Source organism: Branchiostoma floridae, chromosome 1, assembly GCF_000003815.2.
Source record: "Branchiostoma floridae strain S238N-H82 chromosome 1, Bfl_VNyyK, whole genome shotgun sequence".
Taxonomy (NCBI): domain Eukaryota; kingdom Metazoa; phylum Chordata; class Leptocardii; order Amphioxiformes; family Branchiostomatidae; genus Branchiostoma; species Branchiostoma floridae.
The window spans coordinates 4696864-4723733 of NC_049979.1; the positions used below are offsets into that span (position 1 = coordinate 4696864).

The window sequence follows — 26870 nt, forward strand, 5'->3', positions numbered from 1 at the left end:
CACCATCACAGAATACTTCACAATATGCCAGTTCCTTTCGGTATAACCAGCAAAATCTCACAATGTTCTTTTGTTCTTTGCTTGTCTTCCCAAGCTAAGTGTATTCCAGTGCGGAATGCCATGCATTTTTCCAAGGTCTCCTTGACTGTCCCGTATTACAGCATGTTACACCCCCCCCACACCTTTGACAACTCCATCTCGACAAACCACAGAATGTCCAACACATGGAATGGTTTGAAATTGTAAAAGCAATAGATTTTCCCTATTGTATATGACCTCTAGTAGTCTTAAGTTATCTTTTGTCACATGTGAATTTTATGGTTTGTATATTTGTTCCTGTGTGTAAAGTTTGTGTCCTAGATCCTGCTATGTTTGTTGATAAGGACCACAGGAAGAGTAGCTACCTATACAATGTATATTGTTAAGCTAATTGTGGATCTTAATAAAGTCAAAGTCAACCACGACTTACCTCCATTAGCTATGAAAACTCCATTTCTGTACCAGTTGACTTCAGGCACTGGCTCGCCGGCTGCCTGACACACGAGGTTTGCCGTCTGTGCAACAGTGGCGGTCTGGGTGGGACTGGGGTCAACAAACGAGATGGCCTCTGAAAAAAATAAAAGGGAAAGGTAATTGTAAAATATACCATACCATTTTTTAATCAATGTTTACTAAAAATGATTTTCATGGATCTTGTTCACAGCAAGATTAACACTAGATACATAAACCATCCAACTTTGAAAAAGAACAATCGTCATATCATCCTTGCACCTCAGAATGGCACATACTGTAATTCACTTTGCAGCGTGCAAAATACCCACTTGCACACTTGCACATTGCAACCACTTTTTGCTTGGTGCAACTTACTTCTAAACTCAGGTTGCACAGGGTGCAACTTAGATTTTGAGCCTCAGAACTCGATTTTGTTGTCAATTTACTTGGAAGAAATAAATGTACCTAGTCAGCTCTGTTTCATACATAAATGTATCAGCCAAACATGTAATACTATGTATTGTACCTTTTTTTCAGAAATTAGTGAATTGTAGGTGGTGCAACTTGAAATTTAGTTGTGCAACCTAGTTTTTGCCCCAGGTTGCACACTTTGCAACCTCACTCAGAAAAGTATTTCGTACTGTGCTTTGTCTTCTCGGTACGAAACTTTCATGGTCTGAGAAAATTTAACTTTTTTTCTTGGAATCAAATGTTCACAATGGCAGCGGGTGCTAGTAAAAGAAGTCAGTAATGAGAAGTTCACATTACAATCTTCGCCGTGATAAACGTGAATATGAAATTAATTGAAAAAAAATCAGGAATTACAGTAGCCTACCGAATATGATGAGTTTGATGGTTGCCTCCAGGTCTTGGGTGGTTCCATCATCGTTTGTACCGGTTGCTCGGCAGTAGTATATCCCAGCATTGTCTCTCTGGATGTTGCTGAACTTCAGCCTGATGGAGTTGCCTCTCGCCTGCACATGCACATCCTGTGGTACATTTGTGCAAGATATACAACAGGTTACATCTAAAACTTGTGCAAGGCCATAAGGCAAAGCATTTTTTAAAAATGGCAACAAAAAGACATCTTTTCTTTACAACTCCATTAGCGAAAACCGAATTATTACAAAAAAATAATAATACAGTAGAAGCCAGTTAATTGCACAACGGATTTAACGCACACTTCTGTTAACTGCATGGAATCCCAAATCATCTAGGTCCAGTTAGATAACTTCGCATTATTGCACCAGCCGGATAATTGCACGAAATTCACTGGCAAATAGGCTGTGCAATAAAGCGGCTTCTACTGTAGAGCAAAAATGATATCTAGTAGTAGATCTACTGACCTGGCTGGTATCATCGGTAATCTGGTTCTGATCTGGGTCGAACCATGCCAGTCCTGTGACACTCCCTGTTGCTGAACAAGTGAAGAGGCTGCCTTCTGTCACAGCCTTGACTTGGTCTCCATCAGGACTCACCGACAAACTCGACTGGCAAGCTGAAACAACAAGTTTCAACATCAAAATCTTGTAAATCTTAAAAAGTAATGTTGTCATGAGTTTTATGCTGTAGCCGGACTAAGAATTCCACAAAATCGTCTTTCGACATAAAATGGGGGTGCCGTGCTCGAGGAGACGCCTCAACCACGCTAATCATCCTCTATACCCAAATATTGGGTACCTACTGGCTGCAAATACACCCGATTATATCATATTATGCTGTAGACACATGCAACTGTGCTTTTACTAAGTCCAATGTTCAAGAAAACTACCATCATGGCTTCCAGGTCACGTAGAAGGAGGGAAACAGCTTGTCATTTATTTGTTCCTTCCATCCATTGCATAAGAAACAGTTTGGTACTGTTGACATCCTGTTTATATGTTCACAACTTCACACAGAATTGTTGATTTTGTTACAAACATCATTACATCTGGTTATCAATTAACACAAATACGCCTGTACTTTATAAAGGTCCATAACATTCATTTTTATTCAAATAAGACATGTTTGTGGACAACAGTTGTGCATTTTTACCAACCATCTGCCATCCCTAGTGGTACCACACAGGGAACAAAACATACAGAAATCCCACATAACAGGCTGAAATAACATGAACGACTTCATCACAGCAGGACATGACAGATATTTTTTTGCAGGATGCATCCTTGTGAGTGATTTAGTGCCATGTGTTACAAAGCATGGCTTGGTATGACTAATCATTTACCTGGGTCATACAGTAACATGTTCCTTTGACCAGCTTTGTGCTAATCTCCAATGGTATGGTGCCATAAGATAGCATCAAAGCTGGCCAAGGAGTATAGCCGGCCAAAGGGAGTCAAACGGACACCGTGACTCCCTGGCCGTTGGCCAGCCAGCTTTGATACAATCTTATGGCACCGTAGGATCTGCTTGGTGATTACTTTGTGCATCCAAAATCTCAGCAATGACTGCAGTTGCTGAACTGGTATGGGTTCAATGTTGCTAGGCACCGGGATTATGATTTTTAGATGTTGTTTGGGAGTTAACACTTGACATATGCACTTATTATCTTTTATACAGACCCAAGCTACATAACCGAGTTACAAAACAAGATTTTAAATCCCAGTGATATGTTAAGTAAAGTAATTGTGCATGACCTTTCCTGTTCTATACTTTTGCACAAATATATTAGATACACAAGATTTGAAGCCAAGTTCAACATCTTGATAGGAAATGTGCCTATTTTTTGCCTAATTAGTTGGATAATGACCCAATGCCAACTCTAGGGAGCAGCACCAGGCTCTGGCATCTAATTTTGGCATCTGAGTATTTTCTGGAAGGATGTCCTCCAAGGATTGGTTACAGATTTCCGTTTGTGGCAATAGTCCATCCCATATTTCCTCTGTAACCAGGCGACTGCACCCCCACGCCCTAACAACCGGCAAACAGGTCCTGGCAACAGGATGAGTCTGCAGACTAAAAATCCCACTGAACATGTCAGCTGTTTCCTGCATTCAAGTGTACACAACCTTTAACATTTCCCTGAACATCATACTGGTGCATGAAGCACACAGCCTGCTTTAATAACTGTTAACTCTAGGAATGAAATCACAGCTAGCTAGGTTGGATGAGCCCCGCTTAGAAGATGGTATCAGACAGCCAAAGTTATGACCCACGGAGTCTGTTCCTAGCTGGCTATATTTCTCCGGCTGGCTTACTTGTCTATTTGTTCCATTTCTACGTTTTTCCAGCGACCTTTGGAGTCTGGTAGAGACTAAACTCAGCTCCAGGAATGAAATCACAGCTAGCTAGTTTGGATGAGCCCTGCTTGGAAGATGGTATCAGACAGCCAAAGTTATGACAGTTGACTTGGCACATGGTTGCAGTGTCAGGAGGTCAGGCCCCACCACAGCAGCATCCTGATGCCAACAACAACTTACACCAGCCCCTGCTGAGGGGTCAAGTCATGACTCTTCACTCAGCTGTCACACAGAGCCATGGTGGTCCACTGACAAGTCACATACTCAAAGATCTAATACGGAAGAGTCCCTTTTGGAGTTATATTATTGTATCTCAAGCTTATCAACAGCCAGGCAGCTCTTAGGCATACAGTACATTGTATCTCATTCTAAGGCATTACTTGATCAATAAAAAGTAAAGTACGACAGCTATTTATTTTATGTCAAGGAATGTAGGAATTTAAAAATGTTACCATTGATTTGGTTACACTTATCGTTTGCTGGAGGCCTTTCATGAAACTAATGACAGCTTGTTTTGTAAACACTTTGGCCTTCACACTTTCTCAGCTGAGAATTTATTGCTCAACAATCGCCCATGGTACAATGTATGGCAACCAATAACAACTACTAGCTAATATAGCCAATAGTAATACAAGGCTACATACAGAACAACAAATATTATCGATAACAGCACAGTCATATACTATTACTAGTATGGGTAATCTGGTCTAGCATTTTGAATAAAGTACAAATAAATTGACCTACGTAGGCAGATATATGAGTTGAAGTTGATAGCAGTTAATCATATGGAAAATACTGGTCTATGTACACCAGTAAGAGAGATGTGTGTTTTGGTTCTTATCTTCTTAAACAATGCTTCTCTCTCTTTACTGTAGGTAGGACAGGCTGTGATCAATACTGCACCAGCACGATTCCCACAGGAACATGTCATTGGCAAACACATCAGGAGTGCTCTCTACTGTGAAGAGGATAAATTGATTTCTTTTTTTACTTCAAAATCAAACTGAGTACAGCCAAAACCCAACACATTGCAACCGACTAATAGACTTCAGCGTCACTGACGAAACCTAACGAATGTGATCTGAAATATCTGACGTTTCCAAAATCATCTCCAGTTACCTGAGCAATTGCTACTTGGCGTATCTTATTACCTGTATGTCTAACCTTCATCAAGAATAAATAGATTTATTGAGTGATTTTATCAGCGCTGCATGTTGCCAATAATTTCTCACTTATTTAACGGAGAATAATTTGTATAGCGAGAAACAATGTTTATCTTTATACTGGCAGTTTGCAGCGTTCAGTAATAAAACTGTTGGTACACAATACTGAGTGACGCGTCAATAAATCACATTAATATCTGATACAGAGACAAAGCATTTACATCAGGCTTCTGTCAGCTTTTATCAGATGTGAGACCTGCGCATCAGCCAGCTTCATAAAGAATTTAAAAATATTCGAACTGTGATAGCACAACAAATGGTCTGGCTTATCAACTGCCAGGCAACTTGCAGTTTACGTTTTTCATTTCAACACCACCAAATCAGCACACATGCTATGTACAGTCTAGACAAGGACGAAAACAGATACAGCTGAATTGCTTTTCTGTTTTCTGATCAAGCCTTTGATCAAGCAATGGAACAAATAATTGGAATTTGACCAAGGTTACCACATGTACATAGACTTTCAATATAATACAGGCCAGTATTGCGAATGAATCTTGACAGTGAGTCTTTAACTGTTACATTATTTTTGGACAGACTTGCATTTATTTCTTTGTATTAGCATTATCATCGAAAACTGTATGACAGAAAAGGCTACTGAGGTTTAAATGTGCCCACTGAGGAATAGGGTGATTTATGATGCTGCCATGCCCACTCACCTAAATGTCAAATTATCCATACTGCACACGAGAATAATGTTAACTTGACAACGGATTAGTCCTAGATGCAGACATTGCTGATCGGACATGGTACTCATGAAAACTATGTTATAGGCATATGTCATCAGATTAAGTTCTGTTGACCAATTAAAGTCTAGAATCACAGCTATCTTAGATTTGACTGCATTGCCTGATTAGTAAGAAATACTCAAACCCTAATCTAAAATAACCAGTCCATTTTAAATACCAAGCAGTGACTTCTGAGTATAGTACTAGTGTAGCAGCATAGTCATAAATAGCTAATTCTATGAACTTTCTCAGTAATTTTATCCTTATCCCGATGATGGAATGCTGGACGCATTTAGCTATTAGTAAGTTGTTAAGTATGGCATTCTCTTAAACAGATTTATCATAGTATAAATCTGATACCTTACCACATAAGGTATCATGTATGCAACTGAGAAACACTAAGAGACTCTCCCTTTCCTACAACTATGATAACCCCTGGACCCATAGCAGCTGCCTTATATGCTTCGGGGAAAACTAACAGGCACACATGCTTGAGAAGTTATGCTTGATCAAGATTCTCAAATGAAATTGTATTCATCATCCCTTTGTGCATCTGGTAGGTAGACTGGATGTTACCAATTAATTCTTAAGCTAGCAATTCTAGAGATTCATGACTTCAACATACCCACATTTGTGCCAATTGAAAGCAGTCATCACTGTCACAACCAATTAGCTAATGAGGCTGCCAATTAGAGTCATGCTGGCTTCTCCAGTGGTGTTCAGGACAGAGGTCTTGCCAACTTTTCATGTGTGATGAATGCAAAACCAGGGCTCGAAATACCACCTGCATATGCAGGTTAGTGCAGGTAAAATTGAAGCTGTGCAGGTATTTCTGGTGTCTACCTGCACATAACCTGCACACTGGTCCATGTACTGGGTTTTATGCATAAATGTCCTATGAATCATGTAGGTGCATGTGGATTATTCTTAGCTGCATTGGCTGTTACCACCAATAAAGTATAAAAGAAAAAAATAGCCATGGTTTCTGAACAATTTTAGCATGATCCATACTTCCTGAATTCAGAGTGGTGCAGGTAAAATTTGTCTGGTGCAGGTAATTTTCGCTATAACCTGCACCAGTGCAGGTATGCAGAAAAAAGTATTTCGAGCCCTGCCAGTGGTGTACAGAGGTCGTGCCAACTTTTCATGTGTGTTGAATGCAAAACCTTTGTCTGCAATACTTGAACCCTGCAATTAGTGGGGCTTGTCAAGAATAAACCATGTTGTCCTATTTTAAACATTGGAATATAAATACAACTTAAATACCAAGGTTGTGCTATAAGATCATTAAAACTGTTATCTACCTCTACTTACCATGGTTAAATGGTTATGAAGTACATGTACATTAAAAGAAGGTTAAAACGTCCTTTCAAATTTGTTTAATTGCATTATATAAAGTATTTTAATATTCATGTTGATGGAAGCATGGAGGTTCCACATGACAGTCCACTTGGCTCCAGGAATGTAGAATGCTGACTTGTATTTCTATTGCCAGGAGAGTCTTGTAACAAACATGATAGAAGCGACAATGAATCAGAAGGCAGCCTTAAATACGGCATTAAGGTGCTTCGGCTAATGTGTTCCACCTTCAAGTAATGGATTTCCAAGTGTTCAGTAGCCTGCTTAGGGCGACATCATTTCCTGATCCGGTTGGTTTATTTAGCTTTCAACATTATCTATGGACACCTATTTCTGGCCAGGCGTGATAAGTAATGCTCCCTGTAACAGTGCTATAGCAGGTAGCCATGTAGCTACAGTACATTTAACTCTAATGAAGTCTCATGGTGGGCCCATAAAGAAATCAACCACCGAAACTACTTGTCATTCAACATGCATCTTACCAGGACAGTCCTGGTAGATTTTATTATACAGACTCTGCCTATGTGCTTAGATAAAGATAGGCTGGTTCTCAGTGATAGAGTAAACAGCGGTGTCATAAAGCTGCTGCTATACTCTACTGGTATCATCAACTATGCCGACAGAAAAACACCAGAGCAGTAACAGACTAATCTCTGTGGGTCATCTTATGACTGGGCCAGAATACATGGAAGCTGTCAATGGTATCAGGAGAAAATCCAATATTTCTATGCAGTCATATCATAGTTCATACGTATATTTTGTCAAACAGTGTATGTTGGCCAAATGCCAAGTTCATATGTTGAAAAAAAAAAATAACATTGATCTCCTTCTGTGGAGCCAGAAAAATCTATGTGTTGTGTCTACTGCTGAATTGCTTGAAATGTGTAAGGACACGGACAGGGGAAAAATGCTAGTATATCACTGCTCCTTTCTTTTATTTTCTTTCTTTCAACATCATGATAAACTCCTGAAATAGACCTTCCGGTAAATGTGATTTTAACAGCAGACCAATCACTCAGATTGTAAACAGTAACTGAAGGGAATGCTTTATTGACTGGTCTGCTTATTGGTACAATCATTACTATTCTGTGCACAGCAAAAACTGCTACCTCCATGACTTAATTCTAATTATTCAGAACGATACAAACGTTACCTGCTAGCACTTGAAAAGGGCACTCAATGTAAAAATGGTACATGTGCTGAAGTCAATACAGCAGAGATTTTAACCCACACTGCCGGTTCACTATATCATTTTACCTGCAGTTTGGCCTTCCAAAATCAGTGGAGACAAATGCTATTTGTAGCAGCAGACAAATCAGTAGGTGGGAGGTATACTAGGCCTGTAAGCAGGGATATTCCTGAGTACATTCATCTCCAACCTGCCTCTGATGTGTATCTACATTTGGTCAACATGCTTGAGAAAGTCTTTAAAAGCATGGATACACCTGAGCTCTCATGTTACAACAAACAGAATAAGATAAGAAAGATGCACAAAAGGACGATGATGGCCAGCATTTGAAGCAAATAAAACTGCAACATCAGCATCAACATGATTGTTTTTCACAAGCTCACATTACTCACAGCACAGAATTTTGCACAATGTGTTTCCTTAGCCCAAAGAATTGCAAGTTTCTAAAATCCTCCCCTTTCCTGTGTTTGCTTGTAAATGGCAGGTAGCAGGTGGGCATTTCGTGCCCTGATACGTGTAACATCTGACTTAAGAGATGTTTTTAAGCCTGGTGAACACCACTAAAATCTGAAGACAGGGCCTCCTAATAGGATTAGGAACTGGCTATGACTAAACTCCTTGTTTTCATGAAACTCTAGACAGTGCCAAAATGACTTTCTCCCGTCCATCAACACTACTTCTGTTCATGACAGGGAGGAACAGGTCGAGAAACAAAAAACGTCTTTCATCTACAGTTAGACTTACTACATCAGAGCCTTGTCCCCCTAAAAGGGTGGGAAATGAAAGGAAGGAATATGATCAGCATTCCTTTCAGACACAGTTGGACTGAACACCCATAGTTTATTGAGTGTGCCTTATCGGGTTTGCTGTGTTCGGCGTCAATACATGTCGACAGTCACGTCCGGCAGAACCAAACCCACCATTGTCCCGATTCAGACCAATGACCGAAGATCTGATACAGGACAGGTGTAGAATCACAATTAGAGAACAGTTGTTTAGTATGACCCTGTCTTGAAAATCTGGCCTCTCCATGAAGAATGTGTAGGAGAGAATAGAATGAGACACACACACTCTGACATCCATATGTGCTCCTAATAAATGAAATAGCACTGCTACACACCATAATCATACTCAATGCATAGCTCTAGCATACTTCTTTATACTATAATCAAAGTGACAGGTTACAGATAACTTTTGAAGGAAATAATCATCTTCACTTTTGGATAGCTTGCAGCAGTGTCGTAGGAAAAACTCTGGGAGATACTGCAGTTCTTATCACAGCTAATGAGGCCACCTGCTTGCTGTGCAAAGAAACTACCTCTTTAGACCCCTACCTTATCTAAACACTATCTGCTCACATTAACACCTGATGGCCTTTCACCATGTGAGGTCTGTGTATGCTTTTCAGATAAACTGTGGAAGATAAACTGATACTGGGAGAGGAGATAGTTTCACCCCATTGGTTTTCATGCATACTTTTCAATTAGGCACTGGCCATGTTGATGCCTTGCCAGAAAAATGAAAATGGCCATCAGCCGTTAGTCTTTATTGCACCGACAGCCCTAGCTATCATGCAAGCTACAATGATAAAGTGTGTGACGTAAACTCATAAATAAAGCAATTACGGGTGGAAGCATATCCTTCTGGGAAGACATTTCAGAAAAGGCTGCGTAAATTGTGCTGCATAAATCTTGACAGGACCGATGCAGAATTTGACAACATGCCTGGGTTCCGTGCTTGTCATAACCGAGGTCTTCCTGATATAATACAGCAGTGAAACAGTGAACGTAGCACAAGATTCCAGCAGACATTGTGCGAGATTGAGTGCCGGTTTGCATATGAACTCTGGTTTGACCCAGACCTGAGGCCCAGTGCACCGCTCTCATGAGCCATCTGCCTTTCTATGGAATCGGACCAGCAGAAAATTGTATTGCGCAGACTTGGCACTCATTTAGACTGGTAGGGGGGTTGAGAGCATTAGGATCACACAGAACCGTAGTCAATAACAGTTTTTCAAACCTATTTGTATAGACTGCTTTCAGATCAATATCTATTTTTGCCAGGACAAGCACACGACAAAGGAGCGTACCACAAATGATAGCAGGGGGGTTCCACTATTGACTGACTGAGATGTTTATCATCAAATGGCCGAGTTCCATTTTCCTTCTAATTAAAAATTAAAGAAAGCTGTCAGTAACGGTTATACATGAATTTCAGTCAGTTGAAGTCCACTTGCAATACACAACTGGGCTGACACAACTACGAGACATATCAACAGATATTACATATGAATATGGTACTTGTATGCAAATGCTGAGAATATTTCCACATAGTATGCTCCCAAACAATTCTATCAGGCATCCTAGGAATTTCATCATGTGCTCAGTTTCATAGAATTTAGAAGTCACTACCCTAAAATAAAGAAATGGAAGAATACACACTAATAGTAATACATGTTGATAAGATGAAAGTCTAGCTACATGTGCCAGACTGAGATCACTGATGACATTTAAGAAAACCCAGAATCTACAAAGAGTCCTCCCACTCATCGCGACAGGACACAGGTGCCCTGCCTCTCCCATTGCATTGTATCTGGAAATTCCTCACCGCACTTTGCACGTCAGCGCCTGCATGATGTGGTCATGTGATGTTACCAAGAAGAGGTCAAGCATCATCCACCATCTTACTTAGGTTTTGGCCATGTTCAGACAAAACTTAAATGTCTTGATGAAGTGTCATATAATCTAATTCTGTGACTCTGTTCCCAGCAATTTGGGGTACAGGTCTAAGTCATTGCTGTCATTTATATCTTGTTCTTTAAAGGTCCAATCTTCCATAACTGTGACACTGCAAGCCCTTTCAAGAAGGCCAACACTAGACCAAAGGTCTCCATACACTGTACAGTGTTGAATAAATACATCACCAATACCTGACAAATGCAAGGCCATTCCTCAACCATTCGCCAAGCAATAAATCATACATTTGTGACTATCCATCAGAAATCTCTGGTTATTGTTCCGACCCTCTCAGCATGGCCAATGAGGTCCTGCTGCTTGTAAGAGTCACAAATGGAGACTAAAGAAACAGCTGGCTGGGCAAATAAGGGTAAGTGGCTGTTCTGTGTCCAAAAATGGAAGTTCCTGCTGCTTGTCCCACATTCAAACAACTGTCCTGTTGGCAGTTGGCTGCTTACTACTATATATGTGGTCAAAGCAGAAAACTGAAAGTTTTCCTTGGGCCAACAATGGTGGTCACACCCATTTGTGGAAAACCACAAAAAGCAAACAACTTTGCACAACTACTCAGCCATGCACACTTCGTGGTAGGGTGCTATCCCTCTTATTAGATTTTTCAATAAACAAAGAATTGAAGTCTGCCATGTTTCTGGTTAAAAAGACTTTAACATTGAACCTGCTGACACAGTGTGCCAAATATTGCCTGTCTGCCTGCCTTTAGAGTCATGCTACTACTTGTACCTGCAATGCATCAAGATTGTGCTTTAACAATGCTAATCAGTTAAAATTTACTTGGTCCAAACGCGTGTATAACGCGCTGAACTAGTACACTTTTTTTATCTGGTTCCCTATTACGCGAAAAATGTAACAGTATAACACCATGTATTAGCACACTCATTGCATATTGTGTGATACTATTACTAGTCAAAGCTTCAGACTATCTACATCGCACATGGCATCAAAGGTTTTCATTTTATACTGTTCATTTCCATCAAGGAAGACTGTAATATGAGGTTGTAAGACCCTATGATAGCTGTACTGCAGCTCTCTTTGGTACTACCAGACAGTATTGACTTTCTCTAACCACAGAATTGACCTTTTATTTGGAGGCTGCACATAAAAGATCAGGTTTATGGCACAGTGGACGGAATCTTGTTACCTTGCGCTTTACATCTAAGTTGGCTGGCTAAATTTGCATGCCAGTCCTTCTGCATCTTGGTTAGGGGACAAACAGCACTAATGGTTAGTCCTGCAGCAGCCTGATTGCATTCAGACAAAAGGCAGACATGGGCAACATGATACTGATGTCACAACCCATATTGTGTGGAACATGTCATACCCATGTTAATGGAGAAATGGATACATAATAACTCAGATAGTCTTGCTGTTATCTATTTTGTGTAAACAGTGCACCCATTTCCAGTGGACTGAATCCTTTGAAACAAATTTTGATGTAATTTTAGTGGAAGTAATTCCATTAAAGAAATATGAGGTTCATCTTTTGTCTTTGGGAAGCATGAAGATGCATTCAGCATTTGACCTTCATCCAAGCAACATGTTTTGTGGAGGACATGGCTGTTTAACAATTCTTGGTGTTCTCACATTTTTGCTCCTGGGGACTACTCTGAACAATTCTTTCAACAATACATGTTATTCTGCATGGGTGCTGGCTTTTCTGCATGATCGCATTCCAAATTGCATTATCTCCTCAAACATTGTTATTTCAAATTGAATGCTGCTTGGGAAATAACGGCACATCCTGGATAGGCTGCTTGAAAAAATAACACCATATTTAATCACTTCTGCTGCTTCATGCTTCGTCCTGATATTTCCATATTCACCCATATTTTATAAGCTACAGGCCAGTCTATCCCACATGTAAATAGCTTGTTCCTCCATGTTCCCTGGGTGCCATTACATTTTGCATAATACCACCAAAACTCGAGTGGGGGATGACCAGAAGAAAAAAAAAATGCGTTGCAGATCACCAAATCAGCGGCCCCCCGGGAGCACCATTACCGATGTGGCCATGGATGGCGACATTGTTAGCCAGAATAATATCAAGTGGGGACGGATTTCTGACCTACTGTGCACGCCTCGTCGCCACCCGTAAAGATGCAGCTGAATATATCATAATTGAATCCCATGCTGGAGGGCCCTGCACAGATCACGACATATCGTGCCGTGTTTGACTGACATCAATGTCTCTCACATTATGTAGATTTGTTAATTACTCCAAATAGAGCCATGCCTCTCAGAAGTCAGAACTAACTGGTAGTAAAGCGCTTGAATTTACTCGAGCAAACATGGACGCAAGGCTCGCAACAAACAGGCAGCTCTGCTACCAAGGCGCGAGGCAAACTGACGTTCAGTTGACGCGAATTCTGTGTTTTTGTCTTGCACGTATGCGACGGCGAGATATGGTTTCTTTGGGCATGAATAATTACTGAATAATACAAAGGAAGAATTCTTCTTTCGGCTGCTTGCATACCGTGATGACATGGCCTTGTCAGAACAGCGACATTTCAAGCTAGAATATTGATCCCAACGAGGTGGAATTCTAGTCGTGCCGAGCCCTAAGCGCCTTCTCAATGAATCTATGTCATCTATCCGACCTACAGCACTTAAAAATTTAACAGTGCTGGGTGAAATACGGGGCAGCAGGCAGAGAACATGCACGGTCGGTATCTCAGCTGTGGGCGGCATGACAACATGCTGCCGGCCGTTATTCCCACTCAACCGAAGGGCCATGCGCCTGCCCGCCGCAACACTTAGGGCGCTCTTCTCACCTCCCAATCCAAGGAGTGCCGCCGCCACACACAGCCATCCCAACCGCAGGTACATCCTGTATCAGTCTGCAAAGGCCAAGCCTCTCTCTCAAAGTCCAACGCTGCACGGTACTGCACGATACTGGCTGCTCCTCCCACGGTACCGAGTCGGCGAACTGGGGCACTTCGCACCGAGAGGCGAGAACAGCCTGCAACAACCCGGGAAATTACTCCGCCTTAGTGCACAAAATATAATATCTTCCCCCACACGTCTGAAAACGCCAAATATATTCAATACCTACAAAATCAATACCGCTCATACTCGGAATTATTATGTAAGTAGCAAAGGGTTGAATAGTAAATGCAGATCTTACAAATGTCAGGACTATTTCTTTGCCAGCGGAAGCGCACAAAAACCTTTTCTCCCCGCCAAATTCGACCGAATTTGACAAAATTCATGCAAGTTCAAAACAAGCAGTGCGCATGCGTAATTACCCCGTACACCCAAATATGGAAACCCCGGCAAAAACGTTCTTCCGCGATGACGTCATGTCTACCATAATTTCCTTCCCGTCATGCAGCGGAGAACAACAAAATGGCTGCGCCCATTTCAGGTGAAACGATTTTCTGACAATTTTTCAAGCACAATACTACTATGTTTGGCTAATTTAACGTCATTATGGAACAAAAATAGTTTATGATCGATGCGTCGTTATTAGTGTGCGATCGAATGCTTACAATGACTCAGTAGAGCCCCTTTCGTAGAGGCGCGATGTTCACACATGCTTTTGATGGGGAGGGGGGCTTTGTCGTCTGCTAACGTTACATGTGCAGGACAACAATAATGTACTTTTCTACATCACCTGTGTGATTGATAATGATGATGCCATTTTTGTAGCAAAAGTCATAATTCTGGCAAGACTTGTAAGTCTTGGTTTATCTTCCGGAGCTGAAAGCAAATGATTCAACCTTGTAGATCAAAGTAGGAGTTCTGAGTAATCAAAGTGTCAATGCCACACAAAACGCTTGGAAAGTTTGTTTCCCCACCAACAGACAAGTTGGAGGTCCTGCTTGCCCTTTTCTGCCAAGCATTACATGCTATTTCAATTCACCATCAACCATAGAGAGAATACCTGCGGACCTAGATATATTATGCAGTCTTTCACCACTCATATTTTCTATGCTGACACATGTGCTGACACATCCCTAGACATCATCAAGGATGCCCCTTCACTTCACTGTATTTGTTTTACCAGGGATTTTGTCTAGTAATATGTAGATGTAGATGTGACTACACCTTACTTAGTGACTGGCTAGCAAATTTATTGTGGTAGTTGGTTATGGTCTTTTCACCAAACATTTCTTTTCAGTTAGAGTAGCAAGGTTCAGCTTTGTGACATCATACAACTGAATACTGGGTTCAAGATTATGTTATTGTTACCATTAAGCATTACTGGCACTCCAGAGTTAACTATTAAGAGTTCTCAGGATCCCCCCCCATGCAGACCCGCAAGTTGGGATCCATCTTTTTGTATAAACAGAACTGCTTTGTGTGCAGTTTTGAAACTCACAGAGCCCTTTGTATGATTAAGTCATTGTTCATCAAGATAACTAGGTAGATACCTGGTTAGATATCAACAGATCTGTAACATGGTCTCTGAGAATCAATTGTTTTCAAGTTGAGGGACATGCCTGTTTATGAAAACTGTGTGGTTCATCAACTACTGTTTCCAGCCTTTGGTGACAAAACACAGCCATGGTTGCCTCTGCGGTATAAGTAACAACTGTGACCTCGGGTGCAATGAAGTCAATAGCCTGTCAGATGTGGTATTTGTGGTATGGTCTTTTTCATATCCCAAAATAAACACATCAATAAATTTCATGTGTGGCATTTATGGCATGTATGTTGCCATGATTTGGACAGATGTGTAAGTTGGGCATGACAAATTAGGAGGGTCAGTTGTGTAAAGATATGTTGGGATGTGCCATTTTCAACAACAGGACATCATGTTTGTTGTCAAGTCCTTGTTTCAAATCTATGGACACTGATAACTTTCCTTTTTATAAGGCCAGATGAGCTAATACAAACATGTTTTATTGACACTAACTGTAGGAATCATAAAAGATAAGATTGATTGATTTTGCATAATCTAAGAACAAATGTTCATCAGTTGCCTTACCACTGACCAAACTTTCACAGCAATTGCTACTATCAGTTACCAAACTTTTTGCGTGTTTTATATAAGCTATCAAAGTCTGTGATTTGCTTGATAACCAAATCTGATATCGTTTTTGCTATTTCTAGGAGTGCATAAAAGACTGAAAAGTTCAGAGACTCCATGGAGGGAAAAGCTGAAGCTCGGCCGGATGGCTTGGAAGTCCAGAAGGGTCGTGCTCCCCAGAAGGGAGCAGGTTCTGTTAGACTGGGCTACCAGTGCCCTGATCCAGCACTATGCAAAAAAGTAGGCTTGTTTTTCATCAGATTGTAGTGCAACATTCTTTGACTGCAGCTCAGTATCAACAGAGCCAAATGTTTGTCAGCTCGAGTTGGTATTTGGTCAACAAAGATGAATGACCAGCAAATGGTTCTGTGGTTTCCATGTTGGATTTATGGCAATTTATAGGTGATCACTTTAATAGTTGGGTTTTTGATGAGCTGCGTGTGATATCTTGCTATGTGTGATATCTTGCTGACTAGTAAAAGTATATGTTATGCTAACTTTAATTGATTTTTTCCAGTAGCAGTGGATGGATGTACAATGTAGTTTGTTGTCATTGCTGCTGCACCTGTGGGTGGTTCTGTGCTGCTGCAGGCCAGGAATTTACCAGGTCAAGGTTCTTGGCTGAAACATGAAGGATAGAATTTACCTCGATGTTTATGTTGCCTGAAGCTAACACATGTCAGCGATGCATGACGTCTGAAGTCAGTGTTCTAGCCAGCCTGAAGTTTTTTTTCCGTCCCCTGAATTTTGAAATCTTGTTGAGCACAGAAGGCGAGACGATCCTGGAGCATGTTCCCCATGGAAAATTTTAAAATCTATACCCTCTGAAATGCTATTTCCTCCATTTCAAAGAGCAAATTTTGCTTTTAGACTCTGCTTGGTTCAATGGCATCTGTTAGCATATCTTTACATGACGATTTTTGTCCATCATAGAAGACAGAATGGGAAAAAGTTTTGTTTGTTCCCAACTTCAAAATTCTGTCAAACGACGGAAGGACGGATGCTGGCTAGAACCCTGCCTGAAGTTAACAAATGTCAGTACTACGTGACACAGTGCCCCAAAATTCTTTTGAAACTTCTTCTCTAACCCTTATGCACAAAAGTTATGACCTTTGAGTTCTGTTATCAAGTGCTACTGGATTGTTTTCTCACAAAGTAATGTCATTCATGTATTGCAGGACCTTGCTTGAGGAGCAGATACTGCAGGAATTGTGGCTCTTTTTGGAAGACATACTGAAAAGCACAAGGTTAAAATCTTTAGCACGAAGTGGATCAATCTTTCTCAATTCATCTTTCAACCAGGTACGTTTGCAATCATTGTATATTAGAATTTGATAGAAACCATTCATTCTCTTTGCAAGCCAAACAAGAGTCTCTGTTGAAACATTTCAGTGAAAACATTCAACCTTGTGTTAGATTAATTAAGTACATAACTTCTATAATGCAAGTGGAACAATGTTACTTAGCTCCTGTGCAAGACTTCATCATCATTTGCTCAGCTATATATGAACCAGAAGCATAATGGTTGGCCAGGAGGATGCTTCGCTACTGGTATACAGTCCTATGAATATTTATCTTGTTATGGCTTGTCATGTTTGTTGTTCTATGTGTCTTGTTGTTCTTTGGGTCAGTCTGGTTGATATTAGGATAGCAGTGGTCACCATGTGTAGTTGAAAACCATCATGACTTATTTCATACATTTTGCATTTTGTCCAGGTTATCACAGCAACACTATCCAATGCTTGTCAGCAGGCAGATGCTCACACAAACTTTATTCCTACTGTTCTGGATTGTATGGAGGTCATCCTTGCACAACCTACCTTAGCTGCCGTCTTACTCTCCCGATATGATGCATGTGTAAGTATGCCTGCTTTTGGTACTGTTGACATGTCAACAGGATGGTCCTTTCTATATATAGCAATAACCCTAAAAAACATTAGTTTGTATTCATGACGTATGGTAGACGTACCATTTATATAGATACAAGAATAAGAACATGTAGTAGGAATATCTTTCTTTGAGTAACCTTTTGCAACATTTGTTCACCTGTGGTACACAGTTATAAAATGTGATATAATAATCTCATTTCTGTGCATCATGACATGGATTTCTGCCTTCCTTTTAAAATTTTCTAGTTTCTGATGCAGGTGGAGTTGTTAAGGTCCATGCTGTGTCTGACAGTCAGACTCTGTGCTGCCAACATCCAAGAAAGTGTGCCATCTTTGCTGTCCTTACTGGTGACTGTTCTTGATAAATGTACGTCCCTACAACGTCAGCAGCACAAACATACCAAGGTATGGCCACAATAGACAATGAATCTTTTTCTCAAATATTCCCTTTACGTTACTTGTTACTATAACGAGTATATTTATGAAACATATTGTCATTATCCTTTATGTTGTAAGATTTATATGGTACAAATGATGTTTGATGAACTTTAGAAAAGTTCCTTGTTCAAGTCTTTTTATACAGCATGCTTTAGATCAATTTTATGCATTTGCTTGGTTTAGCAGTATAATAACTCTTATCTGTGTACACAGGTATTTCAGAGTGTGTGTGAGGAACTGTTGGCCCCAGCTGTCTGTTGCTGTTGGGTTCTAAACAACCATTCCAAAATGCTGTCTTCAACAAGAACTGAAGTCATCACCAAGATTCAGGAAAACCTGCACCAAGGTCTATTCATCAGGTAAGTAGATTGAGCATTGAGGAAGATATTTAGGTCATATCTCCTTAAAACTTGACTGGTCATTCATTTTGAATGCCAATTATCAGCCAGAAAAGATATACTGTAGAGGAAGTATTTCTAACTTTTGCTGTAGAGGAAGTATTTCTAACTTTTGCTTACTACAGTTTTTGTTTGATATGGTAATTATTCAGCAACTGTTGCTTGCTCTCTCTGCAGAGAAAATGCAGCAGCCTTTGAGAAACACCTGTGTGATACCCCAGACTCCCCGTCAGTAGGAAACAAAGGAGTTGAGCTGTACTTCCATCAGCTGGACCAACTTGCAAAGGACCGACCTGATCCTTCCATGTCCAAGGTTTGTTCTAATACAAGATGTGTTTGAATGTTATTTAAGATTGAAAATGTGTATAATGCTATTACATGTATATTGTTAGAGTTACCCTGAATATTGCAATCTTCACATGTATATCTCAGCTTATGCCCCTTAAGACCAATGCTTTACAAAACCCTAAATTCCCAAATTGTGCCATGGTCTAACAAATATCTCTTCAGCATCACATCTGAGCTACCTCATCTTGCTTTAATTTGAAGCTTAGCTCAAGGTGGCTTGTTCTGGCATTGAGTTGATCATGAAAAGGATATCATATAGCACAGTTTACAAATGCAACAAACATACTATTTCCATGTCAACAGAGGTATTAAAGGGACAATTATCACAGAAAAATGTTGTACTAATTAAGGGTTAATGACCCGCCCCGAGGTGTATATGGTGTCATAACGCCTGGTCCTTTGCTATAACCACCTCATAAAACCACCTCGTTCGCTTCGCTCACGAGGTGGTTTTATTCGGTGGTATATACCGAGGAACAGGTGGGTCATTAACCCTATTATCATATAGCCTACCCACACTGACCCATTTAAGAGTAGATTAGAGTTTCCAGATGAGTAGGAGCGACAAATTCTTTTCTAAAACATACATCTTTTATTCAGTACATACATTTGAACAGTGAATTTGAACAACATAAAACTTGTACGTAAAATGTATTTCTGTTCCAAGGCTTAAAATAAGAACAAAGTCGATTCATTATGTTACAAACTGTTGCACGCTCCGTATTTCTCCACTCGCCCATTCTCCAGTTTGTCGAGTTCGTTCGTATCAGGCGCTAAATCTCTGCTGGCTTTCCTGAGGTATTCCGGGATCCCTGTGCTTCACAGCTCTTGAGAATCTCGTTCACTACGAACCCAGACACGACTTCTCCGAAAAAAGGTAGCATTTTGGTCCTCCAGCGCCATGACCGCTACTCAATGGCGGACCGTGGTGTTATTCTCGTCTGAACTTGAATGGGCGGGGGTGCAAATAATTTTATTTTCCATTTGCAGTTTAAATTGGACATGACTTGAAATACATTTTATTGTCTTAAATATTATAGTTAATTCAATGTTGGTTTAAGACAGCAAATGTTTTCTTTGAACAAAGAAACACGCACTACCGATGTTAATAGAGGGAGCCATCCCCCCTGCCATGCCTGTACTTATTCCCCTATCTTGGCAGATGGACGATTCCTGGATATCTCATTCTGATTGGCCAGCGTCATGTTTGTCTGTCCTCCTGATTGGTTTAAACTTTCAAAAGTTTTATCACATATGTGATAATCAAAAATTTAATGCATGGCTGTTACGGCGTCATAACCAGCATGAAATGTGGCCTTCTGATTGGCCCACGTCCCCTGGCTATATGATAATGTCATATAAAATGTCAATAAAATCTCTCCAATCTCTGTACAGCTCTGTGCCTTACCAGCTGGAGGTATTGAGGATGCAGTCCTCCTGTACTTACCTGCTGCCTTCAACAGCTTCCTGGCATCAGCTGCATGTACTGATATAACTAGGACTGGTTTTGCCATGCTACAGACGTTGTGTGGGTTTACAAGGCTTACAGCTGAAAATGATATGGAGACAGCAGAGAACGTACAGGAAGAGGACTGTATGGATGTTGATGCAGATGTAGATGTAGACAAAAAAGAAGTCAGTGTAAAGGCACAGGAGAAAAGGCTGGTTGCCACAAGAGACCTGCTTCAAACAGCCCTGGATCGGAATATTTACAGGGTAAGTCTGCATGTCAAGTTTACCTGTCTTAGCTTATTATGCATATGCTTCAGCTCCAATTGATTTTATATGTATATACTATTTTATTCTACCAATATTTGTTCAATTTTGTATGTACGTATTTGGTCACGATATCAGCCTGCTACCTATGTGTCCACATTATATTGTCTATGTTGCAATCTGAATAAAGTTAAAGTCAAAGTCAAGTCTGCCCTATTATCAGGCACTATGCTGAGAAAATGCAGCCAGCTTTGAATGCCAAGTGTGTTGAATATATAATAAAAGCAGTCAACTCAAGGGTGTCATTTTATTTTATCTCCCTTTGCCAGACCCCATGATAACATCTAAATGCAGCCAATGCCTGAATGTGCACACGATTTTATGTAAGACTGGGGTTTTGGTCAATCCCATGTTTCACACCTTCAAATAAAAAGGAAGAATTGGTCAAGAACAAGAGGTTTTTAGACTCTCCTATTAGAGTCATAGTCTGTATAGACTGTATAGACTATGACTGGCATACAGTTGATGACTAGTAGTAGTAGAAGTAGTAGTAGTAGTAGTAGTAATAGTAGTAGTAGTAGTAGTAATAGTAGTAGTAGTAGTAGTAGTAGTAGTAGTAGAAGTAGTAGTAGTAGTGGTAAAAGTAGTAGTGATAAAAGTAGTAGTAGTAGTAGAAGTGTTAGCAGTCTGCAATGACCTGATGGTAGTTGTAGTAGTAGTAGCAGTAGTAGTAGTAGCAGTAGAAGTAGAAGTAGTAGTAGTAATAGTAGCAGCTGCAGCAGTAGTAGTAACAGTAGCAGTAGCAGCACTCTGCAATGACGTCAGTCAGGGGGAAAAACCATGGCAAGCTAGGGATTACAATCTGTTGAGCCTGAATTCTGTTTCTTCTGTATGTGCCAGGCACTAGATGATGCAATGTCAGGTGGGAAGCAGTTGGCCTGGCTGCGGAAGTTGCTGCATACTCTACTGCAGACCCCAACAACCACCACTGCAGCCAGACTGGACTGTATGAGACTGACTGCAGCCAGACTGGACTGTATGAGACTGACTGCAGCCAGGCTGGACTGTATGAGACTGTTGCTGGACATGAACCACCAAGTGGTGGCACCAAGGCTGGCAGACGTTTGGACCTGTTCTTGGCTGCTGCTGGATATAATGGTATGCAATCTGAGAGATGCCTTGGGTCATTCAGTGTAATATAACCAGCTGCTGCCGCACCGTGTGCCTGCGAAGCTGGTGTGTTATGCCGAAGGGCGGTTTTACTGGCTGTATAGATACAGATACATGAAAAGCTCTAGGATGCTGTTGATTCTGTATATAGTCTCTCATCTCTTTCTTTCTTGATCCCTCAAATCAGCTGTCACAGCATACACCTCTCTTCTTTTCATTGCCTGTTTTTTCTGCATCTCAGGAGTAACCCAGCTCCTTGAGTCATGTATGACTGTCTTTCCAAATGTCATCTCATCATGTTGAGTCTGAATAGGGATAGAGCTATCCCTTATTTATTGCTGATTTATCTAAATTTACTTTTGTTGATTCAGGTACCCTGTTTGTTTAATTTTGTTTGTTTTTTTCATTTGTAGAGGACATAGCTTCAGAATTGTTTGTACATTGTACATGTATGTATTTTTAAATCAGGAAATCAGCTGTTCTATAAACATTTCTAATCTTCAATATTGCTGTATATTGTGCTTTCAGAAAGACCTAACTGACAAACCAACATGATAGCATGTTTTGTGATTGACAGGACCAGGATTCTGCTGTACAGGTGTCCCAAGACAACTTGCTTTGCAGACTCCTGGAAACATATGCCAAATTACGACAGGTATTATTTCAAATTCATACTTCAAAACTGTATTCTTCAGCAAGTATGATATACTGTAAATACAGAAATGTTCGCGGTGGATTAATGTTCGCGGTTTTCGCGGCGGCCGCTTCACCGCAAATTTAAAACCACCGCAAACATTTTTTCATAATAGTAAGAGACTACAGTGCATGGTGCTACCGCGAAATTAAAACCACCGCGAAAAGTCCATTTTCCCCCTACCGCGAAATTGAATCCCCGCGAACTTAAATGCATTTACAGTAGACAGGTTATAATGTAGCATTCTGAAGACAAAGACGGTCTCATGTTCAATGTACTGCACTAGTTTTTCTTTGACATGACAAATCTGGACGAATCATCAGTTGGCAGTCAATACACTCACTAATTTTTTTTTACTATTTACCAGTCCTTGGTGCTGATATCTTGGTTACCGTGCATTTACCCCTTTTTTTAGATGCCAAAATAGAATATTGAATGCATGTTGAGATTTGTGTGACTTTATACCCCTTGCTTCTCAAGAATGCAATACAGTGATTATTTCATTTTTAGGTGGACACCCTGTTGGTGGCTATGCTGGAGTCTGTCGTAAAGAACCAGAATCAGCTGTCATTCTCTAAGACCTTCTCTCCCCTCACGTTACAGAGGTTTGTGTGGAAGCTTACCTGAAACTTAGATTGTTCTAACCGTAGTTTATCATCTATGTCTCTTTTATTCTATGTCAGCAACAATATTAAGACTTTGTTTGTTTATTAGATGTATTATACTATTAGGCCTATGAACATTGTATTGTTTCCCTTCAACAGGTGGAGTGAGTTGGTACAGGGTTTGCCTGTAGGCCTGGCAATGGAGATATGGCAAGGAATGCTGAACAAGCTGCAGGAACAGTACCAGCTAGGTGGGCAGTACACTGATACTGATACTTGTTAGCAAACAAACATCTGAACAAATACACCACAACAAATGCCTGTTATTTTGTGTGAGGCTGTGTATGCATTGTGGAAACCTACATTTTCATGCTTTTCTTGAAAGTATGGGTGTAATTGTAAAAATAGTTTCATTAGAAGTAGATGAGGTTTTGTGCTAAAAGATGTTTTCAATTTTTTTTTAGAGAGAGTTGAGAGAATGGTTTATTATTGCCATTGACATTAAAACTCTTGTAGCACATGTACAAAAGGCTGAATTGTCTTTTTTTTATATATATATAGTCAGTATTTCAACCTCTAACTTGACATAGTTAGAAAGATCAAGAGACAAAATTACATCTAATTGTTTACAATAATTGATTAGTAATTACACAAAATTCTCTTTTTGCTGAGAATAATCATGCTGTCAATGTCTGCCAAGTATAGTTATTGAAAGAACATGATCTCAAAAGCCCACAAGGAAGGTTTGGTAAGAATCATTGTTTCTCACTGCCTTTTCTGCACAACAGATCTGCCCCAGCTGAAGTGCACGTCGGCCTGTCTAGAACAGATGACCACCCTCCTGTGCCTCTTCCTGCTCCACCTGAGACTCTGGGACGTCAACATCACGTCTCCCACGGCAACCAGAGTGGACCAGCTGATGGCCTCCACCTGCAGCTCCGTCATCTCTCCTCTCTTCAAACTCTGTCTGGCAACCAAGCAGGTAAGGCCTAGGAAAAAAATGTTGTGTTTCCTGTTTCCCTACCTAGGTCCTGACTGAAGCTGTCGACCATCTCCCGAGACGACAAGAGCCGAAGACCTACCATAGAAAAACCTGCCCACCCTAGACCTTTTTGGGGGTGGGCAGTGGAGTCACATTGCTTCTAGTTGGAATCTTTATTCAGCCTTCTTTCTTTTGAAGCAAAATGCTGCTTGTCCTATCTAATGTAGGATGAATTATTGACTGAACCATTATGCGCAAAATTAAAGTTTGACATTGAAAGACAAGTGACCTCATTTATTTCAGTTTACTTTGTTTAACTCTATTGTAATACGTATCATTAGAGTTTTGGCCAGCCTTAAAAAAATTACAAGAAAAAAAAAATACCTACCTACAGACCCTAATTTTTTCTGGACTGAAACAGCAAACACAACATTTTTGCATTGCCGCGCCAGCGGCAATGCCTTATGCCAGCTTTCTTCCATGGTTGGATCAATGGACGGACCTTTTAACCCAGCCCTTCCAAAGCCCCTTCCAAAGGCCCTTCTTTCCTTGCCGAGTTTCATGGCTTAGTTAGACAATGGTACATTCCAGGCGAGTATTAAAACGCTCTTCTAGACGCATGTTACTGTATGTGGTCCAGCGTAATAAATCTACGCTTTAACTCACCATGTTTATATAAAGATATATCACAAATTGCATCAGAAGGAACTTATTTTGTAATGAAAAATAATGCATATTCATTGTGGGTCATTTCTTGTTTGTTTCCTAGGCCTAAGCTTGTGTGGCTGGGAAATGTCACAAGTCAAAGATGTACAGAGGGGGCAAAAATCAGTCATTCCTGTTAAAAGATGAGAATTCTTCACTTCAATGGAATATTCTTGACAGTCAATTATATAAGTACATAGAGTCCATTCCAAGTCACCGTGCGGATGTTTGTTGCCATTGTTTAGAATTGATTTTAAAGTTTTGTAATTATATGTCTAGGACATTTGATACTTCAGAAATATTTTTAACACTGTTTCAACTTTATAAATATTTCCCTGGTCCTGTAAAACTTTGGAAATATTCATGGTGTGGAATTGGATACTTCTAATGGTTTCTAAATAATGATAACAGCATTCTACCATTATTTACCATTTTCTACCATTTTTTGTAAATGGTTCAGTGGGCTGGGAAGATAGCAATTCACACATCCTTGCAAAGTATGGTTGGGTGCCATGCAACAATGGCCCACCACAAAGGATCCACCAGTGCCCAGCAGTGAAATCTAAAAATATACAGATGCAACAATAGGGCTTACTTTTATGGGGGCAATAAACTAATTTAACCATTTGGCCAGGTTTACCATTTTTTGTAAATATTTGTAAATGTGAAATAATCACAGAGAGGTTTCACAATTATTCTAAATAAAGATATTTTTGTACAGTTACATTCAAAATGTTTCTAAAATATTCAAAGAAATTCAAATAAATGAGTATTTTCTTAGTCAATTTTTTGAAAATAATTTAATTATTGTGGCTCAGATATTCTTTTATTCAAAATAATTCAGACTAATTATAAATATCGCCTAAAAACCCTCATGGTGTCTTGGAATGGACTCTACTTGACCTTATGTTATAATGTCCCTTTTTTGCTATTGATGCCTATTGATACCTGGTTTTACATGTACATGTATTATACAATAGAGTCAGCAGCTTCCTGTACATTACAATGTGTTTTCCCTTTGCCATAACAGGTGGATGAATACCTACATTTTTCTGCTCTCCACCTGTGCCATACCTGGTGCCAGCTCCACATGCTTTCCATACACATGAAAGGCTCAAAACACAGGTAAGTAAGGCTATTACATGTTTCAGGTACTAAATTTTATCAATGATACTGATGTTGATAGAAGCAGTGGATCATTTTTATTCCTTGACAAAGGCTAGACTGGGTACCATCTGATTTCTCTGGGGCTCCTTACACTCGCTACCAAAAAATATGAGTGTGAGGAGCCCCGGTAGAAATCAGATGGTACCCAGGCTAGACAAAGGCTGGTGCTGTAGAGTGAAAAAAATCTTTCATGTCTGAAATTATACTTGAAGTAATGACACTGTTTACACTGGTATATCCATCATTGCCATTCTGAGTCGAATGATTGTTGCATGCTACCTTCACAGCAATGAATCTGTGCCCAATCTTGGAGTACATGAGGAATGGTGGGACTTCAGCCTGCAGTACCCTCATGTGTCACCAGGGGAGTGGTCAACCCTATGTCAGAAACTTCTCAAAGCAAATAGCAAGAGGATACGTTATGTCCTGGTATGTTCCGTACCCAAATGATAACACTGCAGAACATTATGTACATGGCATTTATTTTATTCTGCTATACTCTTCCTCAATATTATAGTTAATCATATGTAGAAGGTTCACATTCTAGTATAACAAATTTTCTTTCCAGATTATTTTTGTTGTGTTACATTTTGAGTATTGTCATCTGACTACAAGTACCTTCAACATTGCTAGTTACATACCTATCGACCCATACTAGTAAAATTAAAGCAGCTGTACCCTAATCTAACAAAGCGTAATGTGTTTGACAGGAAATGCTGTGTCTGCAGAAGGTCAAGATGTTAAGGATGTTGACAAGCACCTCTGAAGAAGAGACAGTGAAGAGGAGGATTGAGAATGCCATC

The 26870-nt window shown here is 40.1% G+C and overlaps 2 protein-coding genes across 6 annotated transcripts in view; one reads left to right on the plus strand and one right to left on the minus strand.

Annotated features, from left to right (window-relative positions):
* LOC118422449 (neural cell adhesion molecule 1-like) overlaps window positions 1-14235 on the minus strand; it is a 37819-nt gene extending 23584 nt beyond the window's left edge. For all 5 annotated transcript variants that reach the window (XM_035830046.1, XM_035830055.1, XM_035830072.1 and 2 more), the window contains exons 1-5: window positions 14108-14235; window positions 13755-13942; window positions 1839-1990; window positions 1328-1481; window positions 470-607 (exon numbers count right to left, since the gene is read on the minus strand). In XM_035830046.1, the coding sequence (XP_035685939.1) occupies window positions 470-607; window positions 1328-1481; window positions 1839-1990; window positions 13755-13809 (499 nt within the window). In that variant the 5' untranslated portion in view covers window positions 13810-13942; window positions 14108-14235. The remainder of the gene's footprint in view (window positions 1-469; window positions 608-1327; window positions 1482-1838; window positions 1991-13754; window positions 13943-14107) is intronic.
* Window positions 14196-26870, plus strand: part of LOC118422446 (unhealthy ribosome biogenesis protein 2 homolog) — a gene marked incomplete in the record, with an annotated part of 26468 nt that continues 13793 nt past the window's right edge. Inside the window, 16 exon segments of the mRNA XM_035830025.1 lie at window positions 14196-14347; window positions 16039-16195; window positions 17134-17257; window positions 17672-17812; window positions 18103-18249; window positions 18496-18641; window positions 18858-18993; window positions 20424-20744; window positions 21645-21902; window positions 22492-22569; window positions 23119-23213; window positions 23373-23464; window positions 24002-24195; window positions 25931-26025; window positions 26355-26496; window positions 26778-26870. Of these exon segments, the coding sequence (XP_035685918.1) occupies window positions 14329-14347; window positions 16039-16195; window positions 17134-17257; window positions 17672-17812; window positions 18103-18249; window positions 18496-18641; window positions 18858-18993; window positions 20424-20744; window positions 21645-21902; window positions 22492-22569; window positions 23119-23213; window positions 23373-23464; window positions 24002-24195; window positions 25931-26025; window positions 26355-26496; window positions 26778-26870 (2238 nt within the window).